This window comes from Oryx dammah, unplaced genomic scaffold (genome assembly GCF_014754425.2).
Source record: "Oryx dammah isolate SB20612 unplaced genomic scaffold, SCBI_Odam_1.1 HiC_scaffold_25, whole genome shotgun sequence".
Lineage (NCBI taxonomy): Eukaryota > Metazoa > Chordata > Mammalia > Artiodactyla > Bovidae > Oryx > Oryx dammah.
This window is the reverse complement of record NW_024070209.1, coordinates 99,092,807-99,112,594: the sequence shown is the minus strand read 5'-3', so window position 1 is coordinate 99,112,594 and position 19,788 is coordinate 99,092,807. Positions and strand designations below refer to the sequence as shown.

At 40.2% G+C, this 19,788-nt stretch overlaps 1 protein-coding gene across 16 annotated transcripts in view; it reads left to right on the top strand.

Annotated features, from left to right (window-relative positions):
• Window positions 1–19,788, top strand: part of FNBP1 (formin binding protein 1) — a 138,447-nt gene that overhangs the window by 88,107 nt on the left and 30,552 nt on the right. For all 16 annotated transcript variants that reach the window (XM_040225375.1, XM_040225374.1, XM_040225387.1 and 13 more), the window contains exon 7: window positions 18,096–18,224. In XM_040225375.1, coding sequence (XP_040081309.1) covers window positions 18,096–18,224 — 129 coding nt within the window. The remainder of the gene's footprint in view (window positions 1–18,095; window positions 18,225–19,788) is intronic.

The window sequence follows — 19,788 nt, the reverse complement described above, 5'->3', positions numbered from 1 at the left end:
ACTCTTAGTTGCAGCATGCAGGATCTAGTTCTCTGACCAAGGATGGAAACCGGGCCCCCTGTGTTGGGAGCAGAGAGCTGTAGCCACTGGACCACCAGGGAAGTCCCAAGACTACTTTTAATGGAGTCAGTATTTCAAGCTTTTATGCAGTTTGGAGATTACTCGTGGAGAATAAGAATTCTAAGTAGCCATTAATTTATTTTCATAAAAATGTTTCTAGTAATGTCTTTCTTGCAGTTTCCTTCCATTTGGTATAGTTCTAAATTTGGTGTAGAACTAAACTCCAAATTTGTCTTTTTCTATGTAAACGTAGGCCCCCAGATGACTTGCTCCATACCTTTTTCTTTTCTTTTTTTTTTTAATTTAAGGGAATTCTAATGGAATCAGCATTTCATGGTCTTATTCTCATTTTTAAAAAGCTTGTTTAAATTTGTTTTATGGATATATAGTTGGTTAATAATGTGTTGGAAAAGACTGAGGGCGGGAGTAGAAGGAGACGACAGAAGATGAGATAGTTGGAAGGCATCACCGACTCAATGGACATGAGTTTGAGTAAACTCCGAGAGCTGGTGATGGACAGGGAGGCCTGGTGTGCTGCGGTCTGTGGGGTCGCAAAGAGTCAGACACAACTGAGCGGCTGAACTGAACTGAACTAATAGTGTGTTAACTTTTAGTGTAGAGCAAAATGATTCAGTTGTACATATATGTGCATTCTTTTTCATCTGCTTTATGGCAGGGTACTGAATACATACAGTAGAACCTCGTTGTTCAGCCATTCTCTATGTAGTAGTTTGCATCTGCTAAGCCCAGCCTCCCAGTCCATCCCTGCCTCACTCTCCCTCCCTCTTGGCAGCCGCAAGTCTGTTTTCTAAGCCTGTGAGTCTGTTTCTGTTTCACAGATAAGTTCATTTGTGTCGTATTTTTTTAGGAGGGGGGGGGTTAACACTTTTTAAATTTATTTTTTTAATTGGAGGATGATTGCTTTATATTGTTGTGTTAGTAGCATCTCCCTTTGTTGACAAAATTCCTGAGCTGTGAACTGTTCCCATCCATTGATTCATCCCCTCAGCCATTATCTGTGGCCTACATCCTGGCCAGGTGTGGGGTTGACCCAGATACCATGATGGAATCACTGCCTCCTTGACTGCAAGGAATTCACCTTTCACTCTCTTCCTAATATTCAGGGACTATATGGTGAGTTTTCCCACGTGTCCCCTAAGTACTTCTTGAATGCCATTCTGGTGACCAACACATTAAAGTCGGGTTTCATCTGTCCCTGTGCGTTGGAATAATAACACGCTAGACAGACGTGGAGGAGAAGCGGTGCCTAATCTCTGCTTCCTGATAATGCTGCAGCTGGCTAGGGCGGCGCTGGAATGAAAAGGAAAAGGTTATCAAAATGAATGGGATGTGCACTAATATTTCCTAACAGAGAGCACAGTGTTTTCTGAATGCATGCATTAAACTGAGTTCATCCATGTCAGGCAATGAATAATTCCCTTTCTCCAACTCGCCCTCGCCTTGTGACTGTTGGCTCTTACATAATTTCTAAATGCAAAATAGGATATTGTTTAACAGAAACTGCAGTTCGTTTGGTTACAAGTAGCTGCAGAAATGGTTAGTGAGTTCGAGGTATGGTTTTTAAACTCCGGCACCCATTTCTCCTCTTCCTATATAGGTCTAGTGTCGTTTGACTCATCTGATGCTTTGACTGCCAACGGCTTCATTTTCTAGGCAGTTGTTTGCCATCTAATGGTTAGCTTGGCTTCTTAATTCAAATTCATTGCAATTCTGAGTGTTGACTAACCAGAAGAATTCTGTATACCATGTGAGAAGTTGCCTTATTTGGCCGAATCGTGAGTTTTCTTGTATCACCTGATTTAAGAAAATGTTTTTAAAGTTATATTAGATTAAAATGCTGACTGTGAACCCTTAGAACAGTGTCTCCATTTCTTAGGGAGCTTGCCTCCATTTTTGTGTGATATTACAGCTTCTAAAAATATTTGATTTTGAACATTATTAGCTTTTAAATTCTTCATCGATGCCCCTACCATGAAGTATTATAGAATAAGACACTGAGTCATCTATGAATTAAGGTAGAATTCTAAGAAATATGTGATAAAACTTCATGTTTCTAATTATAATAAAATATACAGGTACTGTTTTTATGTGTCATATATTACAAAATAGAATCTCTTAAAGGGAAAAATACAGTTTTAGTAAAGAATCTATGTCAGTACTAAGCAAGAATGAAGGAGTTTACTTTGACTGATTATCAGTTTGATACTTATCTTAATAAAGCAAATTAAATTTGCTAGTTTAGGAGGTTGCCCTCAGTTGGAATCAGGGATGCTGGCTCTGTGAATCACAAACAGGGCAAAGTTGTTCTAACTGAAGCCAGCTGAGTAGCAGAGTGTTAAATTTTTTTACCATTTGGGGAAACATTCTCTAGCAAGATGACTACTTTAGTCGTTGTACGTATAAGGAATTGTACTATTAAATTTTTTTCTCTCCCTCGCTGTAACTACGAGGTTGACATCTTTATTAAACATGTGAATATCTTTAGTGCTTTCCCCAAATTTGCTTTAGAACAAATGTCTGCCTGGTTATCTGAAGGGGTTGTTCACTGTAACAATTTAGAAAACAATTTTTTTTTTCCAAAAGAGGAAGTGGTTAGCATGAATGCAGGAAACAAATTTTGCAACAGCAGCTTGATCTTTTACTTTAAAAATTGTTTTGTTTGCAACAAGAGAAAATGTATAGAATTTAAAATGGATGTTGTTGCTGTAACTATTCTTTAAAAGAGGATCAATGTTCAAATCAAAGATGCCCAAAAAAGTCACTTCCATTACCCTCGTGTTTACATCTGTCCTGTAAGCAGTCATATCTGTAGAGTATGTTTTGTTTATTTTACTTCTCAGTGTGCCTGTATTGAACAAACATCAGTTTCCATTGTTTTGATGCTTAATATTTGTCCTGAGTAATAATGGATGTGTTTTCTTCTTTTGATGCTTCCCATGGGAAATGGAATTTAATGGGAATTGCTCCAAATTATTAAATATAGAATACATGTATTTATATTTGGAAATGGGATACAACTTTTATCTATGTCATAAATGAATATTAGCATGATGAAGTTTTTTTTTAAGGCTACACTCAATATTTAAAAATTGAATTTGTGATAGGAATGTCAGAACATAAAATTATTTACTATGGTTAAATGTTTCACATACCAGATACTCTTAAAGTTGCATTCAGCTCCCAGTTTTAGTTCATTTGCTAGTGATTACTACGGTCTCTATGTTGTTGACCTTAATTTTTGCTTATTTGCTTTGAAAATAAGTGGTTTTTGCACAGCAAATGGAGTTTGGGTAAATGTTTAAAAAGAAACAGGAAAATCAAAATGTCAAAATCTCAGAGTATCAGAAATGTTGGGGGTGGAGGTGCTGCCCAAAGTAAGAATTCTGCACTTCCACTGCAAAGGGCATGGGTTCGATTCCTGGTCCTTCCTGGTTTGGGAAGATCCTGGATGCTGTGTGGCATGCCCCCCCCCCCCGCCAAAAAAAAAAAGAATAAATACTTTTAAGAGCCTCTTCAGTGAAATATTTCCAGTATACATTATGTGATTTACATGAAAATGCTAACATGAAGATCTATCTTAGCTTTGCTTTAGTACTCCTAACAGCAAGCCTCTAAGTAAATGTTCAAAATAGCAATAGGATGAGGATGATAGTTCATTCCCATACCCTAGATCTGAAAATAAAAATGAATTGAATAAAACATAAAGTGAATACAAACACTCATATGACTATATGAACATGAATATAAACTAAAATGAATTTAAATAAAAATGGTATTTACTTATTTGGGCAGGGGGTGTGTGTAGCTTCAATTCTTGGCATTTCCATCGTGCCCTTTGCTGTTCTAAAGGCTTTTGTATGGCAAGTCATTTAATAAAATGTTTTAAATTTTGCTAGTAGTAAATGGTCTGACTTGGCCAGGAGCTATGTCTTGATGCCACACAGATAAGTGTTCTTATCTTGTTTCTGTCATTTGATAATGGTCTGGTGTGATGCAGTTTACTTCATCTCTGAGCCTGTTTCCTACTCTATAAAATAAGGATAATATTATACACTTCAAGGGCTGGCTGAGAGGTTTCAGTGGTACATGATGGAGGAAAACAGAGCCCATGTTTGGATGCAGATTCATTGGTAGACACTATTATCATTTGTATTTTCCCTGCTGGGGTTCTTTTGATTGCTTCAGACTCTTCTCTTCTTAGTTCTTCTCCCTTCAACCTGCTGTGAATCAATTAAGTATATTTTATTTTATCTTCTTATTGTTGTGTTTGGCCATGCCACACAGCATGTCGGAACTTAGTTCCCCAGCCAGGGATTGAATACACTCCCTGCAGTGGGAGCACAAGGTCTTAACCAGTGGACTGCCAGGGAAGTCCCTGATTAAGTGTATTTTAAACATCCAAGGCATTTGCTAGAGCATTTATTGGACCAATAGTTTGGAGCATCAGTAAGGTTATAAAGGAATATCTTTCATAAGGGCCTTGGTTAGCAGATAACAAAGAGATGGAGAGATAAGGAAAACTCAGTTACAGAATAAGATAATGTTTATATATGCAAAGCTGCCCATGGTGAAAATATTCAGAGCAGCAGTAGTTAAAAAATTATTGAGGGACTTCCCTGGTGGTCCAGTGGCTCAGATTCCATGTTCCCAATGCAGGGGTCCAGCTGGGTTCCATCACTAGTCAGAAAAACTGGTCAGAACTAAGGATTCATATGCCACACTAAAAATAAAGATTCTGCGTGCCACAATTAAAAGATCCCATGTGCCTCAGCTAAGACCTGGTGTAGCCAAATAATTAAAAAATAATGAGGTACATCATATGTGGAATTACCTGGTCCGGTGACCAGCAGATACTAGGAGCTCAAAAGTTGCTCATAGATTCAGCATCTGGAAAAGCCCTACATGGATTAAAGATTGTTGGGATAGAGCTGAAGGCAGAATCAGGACTTGAGTATGATGGATTGGTAGAAACTGAATAGATAAAGCAGAGAGGGAGCCTCTGAGATGAAAAGAATTTCATCCCAGGCACTGAGGGTAGCATGCTGATGATATTAACAGAACAGGGGGCTGAGTAGGGTCTCCTGGAGAGATGATGTGAGAACAGATTGTGAAGGATATCAAGAGTAAAATGGGAGAAGGAGTGATCCATGTAAAATGCTATTGAACCAATTTCTCAAAAACTTTACACTGGGAACATGTACTATTTTTTTCTTAACGGATTTCAGTCCTTACCATAATTCTTTTATCCCTCTATAGATTAAAAAAAAAAGGTAAAAAGGCTATCAATGTTAAATTGCTATTAACCTAAAGTGGCCTTGGTGGATATGGGAGAGCTGAGACTGAAGCATATTTCAATGATTCTTTTTGAATTAAGCATTCCTGCCAGTGTACCATATGATTTCACTCCTGGATTATATAGTAAATGAGCTCTTTGTTGTTAACCACTGTTCTTGTGTACAGAACTTGGCCAGGGATAGTGGGTTGGGAATACATGATAAATAGCAATCGATGTGAAGCCTCAGTGTATACAAGGGGTCCAATCAGGAGAGCTGGGCCCCAGGGATGATCTAGAGAGGGCAGCCATGTCTTCGCCATCTATCCACACAGCCATAGACATGTGCTCAGGCAGGCTTAATGTTGTTCCTTCTTGCATATTATTCCCTTCTCAGGGAACATTTTAAATTTATATTAAATATTTTAAAAATATTTTAAATTTTACATGTTTTAAATTAAATTTCCTCCTTCCTGAGTGATGTTGTTTTTTATTTTTTTCCATAAGGGTATGTGGGCTTGGTAAAATGGTAAAGAATCTGTCTGTGATGCAGGAGACCCAGGTTCGATCCCTGGGATGGGAAGATCCCCTGGAGAAGAGTGTGGCAACCCACTCCAGTATTCTTGCCTGGAGAGTTCCATGGACAGAAGGGCCTGATGGGCTACAATCCATGGGGTTGCAAAGAGTAGAACACGACTGAGTGACTACAGCTAACACTTTCTTTTCACTTGTGAATCATAAGTTGTTTATTTGTCTGAAATGTTTTTATTGTGTCCTCACTCTAATATGATAGTTTAGTTAGTATAGAATTCTAAGCTGACAATGATTTTCTCTAATCATTTTGAAAACCTCATTCCATTGTCTTTTTTCCTTGATTGTTCCTCTTGGGAAGTTGACTAACTACTTAATAATAATCTTTTTGTGGGTATTTGACTCTTCACCCTATCTGTTAAGACCTTATCTTTGCTTTTGGTGTTCTCTTGGTGTTTCGACATCCCTGTGTTATTTCAAAGTACAGACTTTTTGATTCTCATTTACTCTGCTTGGGATTCATTGGGGATTTGTTTCTTTCATCTGTGTAGGAAAATTCTCAGGTGCTAACTCTGCAAATATACCTGTCTTTTCATTCTCTCTAATTGTCAGTTCTGGGACTCAGATGTGTATGAAACTTTTCATTCTGTGTCTCTCCTTTTCTTATGATTTCTTTTGATTCTTTTATTTCTTTAATCATTTTTAAATGTTCTTCTCTTGTATTTTCTTTAAATTGTTCTTTTAGCTCGAGATTTTTTTAAAAAAACAATAACTTTATTTATTTGACGGCACCACTCAGCATGTGGGATCTTAGTTCCCCAACCAGGGATCAAACCCGGGCCCCTGCATTGGAGTGCAGTCTTAACCAATGGACCAGCAGGGAAGTCCCTTAGCTCAAGTTTTTATGGTGCTAGTTTTTCTCCCTCCCTATTATATCAGCTCTCACAGTGGTTTATTTCCTTGTGCTTTTATGATTATTAATATTATCACTTTTTTTTGTATGAACATATCTTCAGCAGGGATGGACTTTTTCCTCTGGGAATCCTAGAGAAAATATCTATTGTGACTTGGGTAATGAGGATGAACAGCTGCTCACCAAACACCTCAGATTTCTTTTTTTTTTTTAATTGAAGTATAGTTTTTTAATAATGTTTCATGTACACAGCAAAGTGATTCAGTGATACATATGTATGTCTATATATGTATGTATGTGTGTGTGTGTGTGAAAGTGAATGTCGCTTGGTCATGTCCAACTCTTTGCAACTCCACGAACTATACAGTCCATAGGATTCTCCAATCCAGAGTACTGGAGTGGCTAGCTGTTCCCTTCTCCAGGGGATCTTCCCAACCCAGGGATAGAACCCACATCTCTCACATTGCAGACAGATTCTTTACCAGCTGAGCCACCAGGGAAGCCCAAGAATACTGGAGTGGGTAGTCTATCCCTTCTCCAGTGGATCTTCCTGACCCAGAAATCAAACTGGGGTCTCCTGCATTGCAGGCAGATTCTTTGCCAGCTGAGCTACCAGGAAAGCCCATATATATGTATATACATGTACTTTTCCAGATTCTATTCCATTACAAGTTATTACAAGGGATTGAATATAGTTCCCTGTGCTACATAGTTAGTCATCATTGTTTATTTTATATATAGTAGTATGTATCTGTTAACCCCAAATTCCTCACATTTATCCCCCTCACATTTTTCCTTTGGTAACCATAAGTTTGTTTACTATGTTTGCGAGTCTATTTTTGTTTTGTAGATAAGTTTATTTGTATCATTTTTAAAAATATTCCACACGTAAGTTATATTATATGGTATTTGTCTTTCTCTGACTCCACTTACTGTGATTATCTCTAGATTCATCCATGTTGCTACAAATGGCATTATTTCATTGTTTTTCATGGCTAAGTAATATTTCAGTGTGTGTGTGTGTGTGTGTGTGTGTGTGTGTATCTCAGATTTCATGGTATTTCATTTCTTTCCCTGGGGTATATAACATGACTAATTTTTTTCACTCTTCTACGGAATGTATCTTTTGTAGAACTGCATTCCAGAGTGCTTTCAGTATATTTGTTCCTCACTTTAATGCCACAGCCACAGAGAACAATGATCATTGTTTATCATCATACAGTTAAGTCTTTAACTTTCCAGAATCTCAGCTGTTCTCATCAGCTGCGCATATATGGAACCTCATGAGTGGCATATTTTAGGGTGATGTTATTCATTAAGGGGGAAAAGGGAAGAGAAAGAGATAATCAATGTCAATCTACTGTAACTAAAAACTCAAGACCCTTGCCAAATATAATGTGTTAGAAACCAGGGAGGAGGAGGGGACCAAGTCTTGGAGACCATGGTTTATATTTGACCAAGATCTCTGAGCTCATACCACATTTGTTTTCACCAGCTTACCTTGGAGGTATGCCAGCATCAAGACAAATTATATCAGCAGTGGCTTCTCTTCCAGCAGAAATTATAGCTCACCTTCTTATTCTCCTTTTTAAATAAGGCAACTGGGGTGTAGGGAAACAGAAGCCTTTTCTTAAAAACTGTTTAGCAAGTGAATGGCCCATGAGAGATTGAGATGCTGGTCTCATTTGCCATCTTTCCATGTTCTTTCCTTTCTATTTCAGTGACTGGGTACCAAAGTAACCTACAATACTGGGGCTAGAAGTTGTAAGCCTGTTTAAAAAAAAAAAATCAGGAAATTGCTGGAATACTTCAGGCATATTTCTTTGGTTAACTTATTTTGAAGTTTTTCTCGGTTCTGTATTTTAGCTGGCCTTATAATTTATCAAAGAAAGACAGGCTCATTGTTTTGGCAAGTCCCTGGTCTGGAAGCCTCCAACAAAAACTCACAGCACTCTGTCTGAATAGGAATTTTTAAATGCATTCCTAGTCTTGAACTGAAAATGTTTTCTAGATGCAACAGTTTGCTGGGAAATGGAAACAATGCCATCTATCATACAACAACATTACTCCAGATAGAGAGCGCCTTCTTTTCCTTTGTTAATGCCCTTCCTACTATACCTCTCAGAGCAGTGTGTGTGTGTAGCTCAAAGACAAGCCATACTGCTTCAGTCTTTCACTGTTTCTGGAATTCTGCATAGAATTTGCCTCTTTCACTAAGCTTTTAAAAGTGATCATTAGTGATGGTTTTTTTTTTTTTTAATAATAATGAAGGTATTTTGTAAATACTGCTTTGGAAACTTAAACAAATTAAATCATATATAGCTTTCACTTTTCCTTACTCAGTACTCTTTCAAATTATTTTTTCTTCCAAGCCACACAATTTTCTTGTTGTTGAGCTGCTCAGTCGTGTCTGATTCTTTGCAACCTTGTGGATTGCAGCACGCCAGGCTTCCCTGTCGTTCACCATCTTCTGGAGCTTGCTCAAACTCAGGTTCATTGTGTCAGTGATGCATCCAACCATCTCATCCTCTGTCGCCCCCTTTCCTTCCTGCCTTCAATCTTTCCCAGCACCAGAGTCTTTTCCAATAAGTCGCCACTTTGCAGCAGGTGGCCAAAATATTGGGGCTTCAGCTTTAGCATCAGTCCTTCCAATGAATATTCAGGATTGATTGGTTGGATCTCCTTGCAGTCCAAGAGACTCTCAACAGTGTTCTCCAGCACCACAGTTCAAAAGCATCAATTCTTTGGTGCTCAGCTTTCTTTATGGTCCAACTTTCATATCCATACTTGACTACTGGAAACACCATAGCTTTGACTACACAGACCTTTGCTGGCAAAGTAATGTCTCTGCTTTTTAATATGCTGCCTAGGTTTGTCACATCTTTTCTTCCAAGGAACAAGCGTCTTAATTTCATGGCTGCAGTCACCATCTGCAGTGATTTAGGAGCCCAAGAAAATTAAGTCTGTTACTGTTTCCATTGTTTCCCCATCTATTTGCCATGAAATGATGGGACTGGATGCCATGACCTTCATTTTTTGAATGTTGAGTTTTAAGCCAGCTTTTTCACATTCCTCTTTAACCTTCATCCAGAGGCTCTTTAGTTCCTCTTTGCCTTCTGCCATGAGGGTGATGTCATCTGCATACCTGAGGTTATTGGTATTTCTCCTGGCAATCTTGATTCCAGCTTATACTTCCTCCAGCCTGGCATTTCACATGATGTATATACAATAGGTTAAATAAACAGGGTGCTACACAATAGTATGACATATAATTAATCAATTACATTACTGGACATTTGTCTCAAATTATTAGCTATGATAAACAATACTTTGTGGATTTCTTTATGAACATTGAAGATTATTTCATTAGGATAAATTCCCAGAAGTAGAATTGCTAAGTCAAAGACTAGAGTGAAATCAGTTTTGCTTCTGATCATTAACAAATCTTAGAGAAATTCAGTCTAGCTGTTAGAAGTTTCAGGGATTCTTAAAAGAGTGCTATTTTTCTGATCTCGGAAATACCTGTTGGAACTTCCCTGATGGTCCAGTGGTTAAGACTCTGTGCTTCCACCATAGGGGGCATGGGTTTGATCCCTGGTCAGGGCACTAAGATGCCGGGTGGTGCAGCAAAATTAGTAAATTTAAAAAATAAAATACCTAGGGCGTCCCTGGTGGCTCAGTGGTAAAGAATCCACCTGCCAATGCAAGAGACGCGGACTCTGTCCCCGGTCTGGGAAGATCCCGCGTGCCACAGAGCAACTGAGCCACAACCACTGAGTTCACATGCCCTAAAGCTCTGCAACAAGAGAAGCCACAGCAACGAGAAGCCCGCACGCTGCAACGAAGGGCAGCCCCCGCTCGCTGCAGCTAGAAAAGAGCCCGCACAGCCTTGAAGACCCAGCACAGCCAGACCAACCAACCAACCTAAAACATGGGCTAGAATATCCTTGTATGCCATGAAAACATGTGCATTTCTTCCCATTAACCTGGCCACATCCAGAAGGCAAGGTGCTCCAATCGCCGGAGCTGCTGATGACTCTGAGACACACCAACTTTGCCAGCTGTTGACTGGCGATCATTGTAGCATGGCGGTATCATTCATTTAGTGATGCCCTTGCTGCTGTGTTCTTGGAACTTTCACCAGAAAGTTCCCAAGGCTGCTCTACCTCCCCTCCATGTCACCTGAGGTCCTGTTGTCAGTGTTACCGGTGATTATCAGAAAATGGGATGTGCAGGGACTTTTACTTTCTAAACCGTGCAATTTTATAAATTTGAATTAGCTACCACAAGCATATTTTTGTTACCAGGTGAAAAAAAAAAGCAGTGATGAAGATGGAGAGAAGTCAGATAGCCCAGATTATAAAACTAATGTGTTTCATTTTATCTATGACATGAAGTCAGCAGCTCAGGAAGCTTGCAGAAGCGTGAGGCGAGAGCCAGGTGCCCTGCTGCATTCTTGCTGTGCCTCCAGTCCAGGCTGTGTGCCCTTTTGGAATGCTGTATGCTGGTTTCCGGGGCTGATGGTTAGGCCATCTGCCCCCTAAGTGGAGCTGCTGCAAGTTGCTGGCTATTGAATAATAAATATGGGCAGCCTTAGCTGTGGTGCAGAATAGTAAATTCAGAATACAATCTTGATTTAGCTTCCCTTTTCCACCTGGCCTAAAATACAATTGATTTCTCACCATGCTGAGAGTACCTTGAACTGCAACGAGATCAAACGTGTTGATCCTGAAGGAAGTCAACCCCGAATATTCACTGGAAGGACTGATGCTGAAACTAAAGCTCCAATAATCCGGCCACCTGATGAAAAGAGACAACTCATTGGAAAAGACCCTGATGCTGGCAAAAATTGAAGGCAACAGAAGAGAGGGGCAGAGGATGAGATGGTTAGATAGCGTCACTGACTCAAAGGACATGAATTGGAGCAAACCCTGGGAGACAGTGGAGCACAGAGGAGCCTGGTGTGCTGCCGTCCATGGGGTCTGGAAGAGATGGACACGACTGAACACCTGAACAACGACATGATGATGATGAAAGAAAATACTGCAAGTCCAGCTTCTCCAGAAGATGCTTACTGCTGTTGGAACTATGACTGATGAAACCCTCTACACTGTGTTCCCCCAATTTTTGGTAATCAAACAGGCCCTTTCTAAGTTGTTACATTACATACTTCAACCCAAGGGAAAAAAATGACTTTTCAAAGCTCTGGGTTCTTCTGCAATAAATAGTTTGTCATTTAAGGAATAGCAGTGGATACAGTTCTGAGAAGTCCGAGGACATGTTCAAAAAATTAATATATCTCATGAGACTTCCCTGGTGGTCCAGCGGTTATGAATCTGCCTGCCACTGCAGGGGACACAGGTTCGATCCCTGGTCCGGGAACTAAGATTCCCCCACACGTGCATGCTCGGTCGCTTCAGTCACGTCCGACTCTTTGTGACCCTATAGGCCATAGCCTGCCAGGCTCCCCCTCTCCATGGGATTCTCCAGGCATGGAGACTGGAGTGGGTTGCCACGCCCTTCTCCCCGGGAAATTCCCGATCCAGGGATCCAAGCTGCCTCTCCTGCATTGGCAGGCGGGTTGCTTACCACTAGTGCCACCCGGAAAGCCCAAGACCCCTCATTCCACAGCTACTGAATGGGCATGCTCTGGAGCCCTTGAGCCACAAGAGAAGCCGTGTTACATTTCATTATGTATATGAGTTAGGGTATGGGCATCAAACTTGTCGATCCTAAAAGAAATCAACCCTGAATATTCATTGGAAGGACTGATGCTGAAGCTGAAACTCCAATACTTTGGCCACCTGATGTGAAGAGCTGACTCACTGGAAAAGACCCTGATGCTGGGAAAGATTGAAGGTGGGAGGAGAAGGGGACGACAGAGGATGAGATGGTTGGCAGGCATCACCAACTCAATGGACATGAGTTTGAGTAAACTCTGGGAGTTGGTGATGGACAGGGAAGCCTGGCATGCTGCAGTCGGACAAAGAGTCGGACAAAGAGTCGGACACGGCTGAGCGACCGAACTGAATTGATGTATATGAATAGAACCAGTCTGTATTTGCTCATTTTGTTAAAAGGTCAAAAGCCATAAGAAGTCCTGGTAAAAGATGTAGGGTGTAACATAGTAAGAAAATCTATGGCGTTCCCCAAATGAAAGTAAACACATCCCTTGGTACAGCTCATCTTCTCTATTTATGACTGAGACTCAGCCAGCAATGTTCTTTTCTTAATGAATTGAACAGGAAGTAGCTGCACATTTTGGCCATGCTGATCATCTAAATTTAACTAACTAAATGGATTATAGTATTTTTGTCTTTAAACCCATTAGGATTTAGAAGCATTGGGCTGCAGCTTGGTTTCTAAAATATGGTTTCCTTTATTTAGAAACTGTAACTCTGACCTTTGAAGCAGATGTCAATAAGACGATGTTAAGAATTGCCAAGCAGTGAAGTCACACTTAAGTGATACATACTTGGGCCCATTTGGATTTATTTGGGGAGATTCCCAAGGATTTGTTAAAGAAATTCAAAGTTCAAGCTCAAGTCTTTCTGACTGACAGTGAAAGTGGTGTAGCTCTTATTTAAAGATCTCTGTGACTTATGGCCTGAGGCAATTGTGGTCATTCTGGACTTTTTTAGAATATTATCTCTAAATTCTGTAACTCTGAAAAAAAATTCTGTAACTCGTCAAAAAAAAGAATCCTCTGAACGTCTCTCTGCCCCACAGTAATGTTGCCACAAGATGCTTTATCTTTTATTCTTAGAATGGGAAATTGAATGAAAAGAAATTGCTGATGGTCTTGCCGAGGCTGGAAATACTGTACCTCTTTAAGATAATAGTTGCTATTTTTAGACAGACTTACAAAGAGCTAGGAAATGGTGATGCTTCTAGTCTTCATGCAGCCTTAGGCATGAGGAGATGCACTCTCGAAAATTTCTAGTTATTTAGCAGTTTCTCCAAATAAGTTTTTGAAAATACTTTATTTTTAAAAGCATATTTGTGATAATGAGTAACTGACTCAGCCCTGGTGTTTGAGAGAGACTCTTGAAGTTCCAGTGCAAAGTAAACATCACAGCTTATGAAACAAAAATAGATTTCCATAGTAAATCTTAGTCAGAACAATGGCACATTCCTGGGCCTGGAGTTCAACAGTGGGTATTAATTCAAAGCAGCTGAATCCTGGGATGAGAGTAAGACAGCCCTGTCTTTCCACTGTGGTCTTGCAGAACGTGATATGTGACGATATTTTGCTGCTTCTAAATGTTGCTTTATCTTTTTAGTGGGTCAGAGACAGACTGTAGATATACGAAGGCTTTTGCATACTGATGGCCAAGATTTTTCTTTTCAGAAAACTGCCCGAGACATAATGCTTCTTTCACAAAAGATAGACCAGTTCCTTCCCTCTGGAGTCTGTTTTCTTCCGTTCTCCAGGCTGGATTTTATCCATGTTCTTCTTTATCTCAGTTTCTTCCGTAGTTTACATGTAGCGGTCACCAAGTTGTATTTTGGGATTACAGCGTATGGGCATTGTGAAACAATTATGAGTTGATATGCTTATTAAAGCAATTATGGGCTTCCCTGGTGACTCACTGGTAAAGAATCCGCCTGCCAGTGGAGGAGATCTGAGTTCAATCCCTGGGTCCGAAAGATCCCCTGGAGAAGGAAATGAAATGGCAGTCCACTGCAATAGTCTTGCCTGGGAAATCCCCTGAACAGAGGAGCCTGGTGGGCTATAGTCCATGGAGTCGCAAGAGAGTCAGACACGAATTAGCAACTAAACAACAGAAAATAATCATCTAGCCAAAGCAGAAACATTATTAGAGATTCTGGGGAGTTCAGAGGAAGGAGGGTAACAGACACTTCCAGTTAGGTGGTCCTGGGGCACCTCCGACAGGCTTGCCTCCAGTTCTTATGAGTAAAATATTCCACAGTCATGATGGATGGATTGTCAGGAAGCATTGATCTGCTTATGTGGGCTGTGTGTGTGTGTGTACACACACACATACGTGCGTGTTTAATGATGACATTCTGATCCTTGTTTCAGAACTAAGCTATATTCAGTTTTCACCAAGTTGGATCATTTCTCCAAAATAAATCAGGGGATGCTCCACCTTGGTACTCCTCATTTATAAAAGAGATGAAAGAACCTGCCTGCCCTGGGGATTTTCTGACTCTTTTCTGAGGAAGGTTTGTGAATGAAGTAGAGAATTTTTTAGAAATGGCAGGGGAGGGGGGCAGCGGGGTCTACCTGGGAATTTCCTTGGTGGTGGGTTGTCATTGTTTTTTTCCATAGTCCTAGCAGAGTGAGACATGATAAAACTCTAGGTAACTGAAAGAGTTAAAAGGGCTTTTGAGTTGGTTGCATCAGGGGAACAGATGGAGTGCGCGTAGGTGGGGAGGCTACTGTTTAAACGGAGGGGGGTTACTGTGTATTGGAAGGGCACGGATTTTACAGGGTAGCTGGGGACTGGCTAATACGTGTGCTGGGGAGCGCAGTAAAAAGCGGAAGCCGAAGCATATGGTCAGGAAGGGCGTTAAGAGGCCGCCGACAAAGAGGAAGAGTGTGGCAGCTGGACTAATAACGGAGGGGAGATGAGACGTTGGTAAATTGGGTTTTAAGTCCCTAAAGGTCTTAAGAAACTAAGAAATCTCAGGTAATAAGGAAATCACTTTGGAAATGTTACTATTGATACCTGCGCTAGGGAAGTGTTTACCGAGGAACAGAGAAGGGGATAAAGGAAGCAGGTCTGAGTGACACCACCATGGCTTCACAGATACACAGAGGAGCGAAGTGTGTCGAGGAAGTGAAATCAGGTTAAGCCTTCAAGTCACAGAGGCAGGAAACCAATAAAGGACGTCGAGATGCAAAGAAACTGACCTGGAACCAGCGACTAGACAGAGGGTAGGACAGAGAGACAACTCCAACCTTTCTTCGTGTTGGCATTTGAATGGTTCTCTGTTTTTCCTTTATCTTTAAAAAAAAAAAAAAGTTTCAGTAAAACAAAGCAAAACAAGCAACCAGACAAAAGTTGCCTTGGTTGTGTTGGAACAAGGCCCTTCTCCTGTTGTGCTCTTGGCCTGGTGTGGTAAGTTTGCCAAGCACACAGGCCAAGCCATCTCTTCATCTGGCAGAAGGTAGTTTTGTCCTGTGTGGACCTCAGGTCATCTTAGAGATTCATGACATTATATTTATCAAGGCACCTCCAAGAAATCTGAGGAGCTAATACCAGCATAACAATCGTTGGTATTTGTGGAGGACTTTAGGCTTTTCAGACATTCTTGTTTGAACTTTCAAATCGATTACGCGGCTTGTCGCTAATAGACTCTTTCTTGTTTGTGTGTGTTAACCAAAATATGAATTAAAAGAGAGAAACAAATTTAGGAATTCTATTATTATTTAGGAGAAAAGCAATGCAATAAAACATTGGAAAAGACCCTGATACTGGGAAAGATTGAAGGCAGGAGAGAAGGGGGCAACAGAGGATGAAATAGTTGGATGGCATCACTGACGCCATGGACATTAGTTTGAGCAAACTCCAGGAGATAGTGAAGGACAGGGAAGCCTGGTGTGCTATAGTCTATGGGGTCACAAAGAGTCAGACACAACTGAGCAACTGAAAGACACACACACACACACACACACACGGCTCAAAAAGGGCACCATACTTAGTGCTACTTTAAAATATATTCTGAAAAAAAACAGTGGAGAGTTTTAGAAAGACCCCTATAGATTAGTGGTTCACACGCCTTTTTAATTCATGAACTCCTTTGATAATTGGGTAAAAAAAATTATGGACCCCCTGTCCCCGACTCAAAAAATAAAAAGTATGATCAGAGGTTCCCACAAGGGAACCTAAATCTTGGTAATAAATATGTGAATTGGGCCAAGTGTAGACAATAAAGAATGTTGGTATGTTTCAAACTGGAAAGTAGCGCCAAGTTAGGGCAAGAATGGTGGGGTTTGTGAAGATCGAAGTGTAGTTGATGAGTTCGATAGATAGCATCAATGGACTCAACAGAAATGAATTTGAGCAAACTCCAGAAGATAATGAAGGACAGAGGAGCGTAGCATGCTGCAGTCCATGGGGTCTCAAAGAATCGGACATGACTTATTGAATGGACAACAGTAGTTGTTTTATAATATTATGTTAGTTTCAGGTGTTGGCTATATTTCCCTGTGCTATACAGTATATCCTTGTGGCTTATCTATTATAAATACAGTAGTTTGAATTGTTAATCTCATACCTGTAATTTGTCCCTCTCCCTTTTGATAATCACGTTTGTTTTCTATATCTGTGAGTCTGATAATCATTTGTAATATTTTTTTCTTAGATTCCACCTGTACTTGATCTCTTACAGTATTTGTCTTTCTCTATCTGACTTATTTCACTAAGCATAATAGTTCCTGTGTCCATTCACGTTGCCAGATGGAAGTATTTCATTCTTTTTTATGGCTGAGTAATATTCCATTAGTGTTCCAATACATAGCTCAGATGGTAAAGAATCTGCCTGCAATGTAGGAGACCCAGTTTTAATCCCTGGGTCGGGAAGATCCCCTGGAGAAGGAAATGGCAACCCACTCCAGTATTCTAGGCTGGAGAATCCCATGGACAGAGGGGCCTGGCAAGTCACAGTCCGTGGGGTCGCAAAGAGTTGGACACGACTAAGAGACTAACACACAATATTCCATTGCGTATGTATACCATATCTTCCTAATCCATTCATCTGTTGGTGGGTGCTTGAGTTGCTTCTCCGACTTGACTGTTGTAAATAGTGCCGCTATGGACATTGGGGTGCACATATCTGTTTTTCTGGATGTACACTCAGGAGTGGACTTGCTGGATCGTATGGTAGTTCTATTTTTATTTTTTTGAGGAACCTGCATATTGTCTTCCATAGGGGCTGTACCAATTCACAATGTACAGGGGTTCCCTCTTCTCTGCATCCTCACCAACACTTGTTATTGCAGACTTTTCCTAATAGCCATTGTGACAGGTGCAAGCTGATAGCTCTCTGTTGTTTTGACTTGCATTTCTCTAATAGTTGGTGATGTCGAGCATCTTTTCACGTGCCTGTTGGCCATCTGTGGGTCTTCTTTGGAGAAATGTGTCTTCAGATCTTCTGCCCTATTTTGGATTGGGTTGTTTAAACAATTTTCAAAAAAACCCAGCACCTGGTAAATAGGATACGTTTGAGGAAAATGTGACACCCACTCCCCACAGTCCCTCCAGTTTGCAATCCTAGGCTTTTATATATTATGTATAAACATGGGAAGTTCTCATTTTTTGCCCTAAGGCACGACAACAAGCTCAAGCACGTCATCAAATGGCAGAGGAGAGCAAAACAGATTACTCATCGATTCTACAGAAATTCAACCATGAGCAGCATGAGTATTACCATACTCACATTCCAAACATCTTTCAGGTAAGTGGTTCAGCTCTCTCAGATTTGCTTGGCTTAGAAACAAGTTACTTGGAATCATGATTTCCAAGTATTTATAGCATTCTAAATTTCCTCTAACTCAAATCATTTAAAAAAAAAATTCAGATTAAGCACATACTGACATTAAAATGAAACATAACATGAATTTCAAGATTAATCAACAGACTTTGTAAGTTTCCTTGGTTTGACCCTGCAACCATTCTTGGTCAGACTTAGAACCATGATTCTTGCATTAACACTCTTTTTGCTAAAAGGACCATTCTGCTTACAAAAATGCCAAACTTACCTTTAGGAATCAGAGCAGCATTAAGACAGCTGTAGGATTTGAACAGATGACTATGAACATTGGGGTGCATGTATCTGTTGGAATTAATGTTTTCTTTCTTTTTTTTTTTTCCTGGATATATACCAGAAGTGGATCATATGGTAGTTCTATTTTTATTTTTTTGAGGAACCTGCATATTGCTTTCAAAGGGCTATACCACTTTGCATTCCCACCATCAGTGTACACGGGTTCTCTTTTCTCTGTATCCTCACCAACATTTGTTACTTGTAGACTTTTCCTGATCACCGTTTTGACAGGTGTGAAGTGATAGCTCACTGTCGTTTTGATACTACTGTTGTCTTTCCTTTGGACTGTTTTTCTTTGAGCTACTTTAAGTTGTCAAGAACAGTGTGAGCGAGGATACATGATGCTGTTCTCCCCCTTTGGGAATTTTTGTACAACTTAAAGTTCCACTGTAGAAAAAATAACAAAAATTTGTATCATGGTGTCTACACAGCAAGCAAGAACTTCCAGCTTGCCAAGGAGAGGGTGAGACAAATTGAGAGGGTAGCAATGAAGCATACACTTTGCCATATGTAAAACAGAGAGGAAGTGGGAATTTGCTGTATGATACAGGGAGCTCAACGAGGTACCCTGTGACAACCTAGAAGGATGAGACGGGGGGTTGGGAGGGAGGGTCAAGAAGGAGGAGACATATGTATACTTATGGCTGATTCACATTGTTGTATGGCAGAAATCAGCACAATATTGTAAAGCAATTATCCTCAATTAAAAAGAAATTAAAAAAAAAACCTCCAACTTTTAGAAGTTGTGTTGAGTGTCTCAGCCTGTGTTGGGTCAAGGCAGTTAACCTGCATGCTTTTGGTAAAGGATGAAACAGTGGCCCAAAGATGGAGGAAATATTTGAAATCTAATAACTGAACTGAACCAAATGGTATTAATAGTAAAACTACCTGCGTTTCAGGTTCTTACTGAAATTGGAATGGAATTGTGTAAAGTATACATTTAGACAGCCTCACAATTAGTAAAGTATGTGTCCAGTTGGCTAAAGTAGAAGCACAATAAATTTATGGTTGCTTTAACTCTAACCTTTTTTAATTTGTTTTTGGCCACCTCAAGTGTCATGAAGGAATCTTAGTTCCCTGACCAGGGATCAAACTCGTGCCCACAGTAGTGGAAGGGCCGAGTTGTAACCACTGGACTGCCAGGGAAGTCCCTAATTCAAACCTTTTTATAGGCCTATTTCCCTCCTAGAGAATT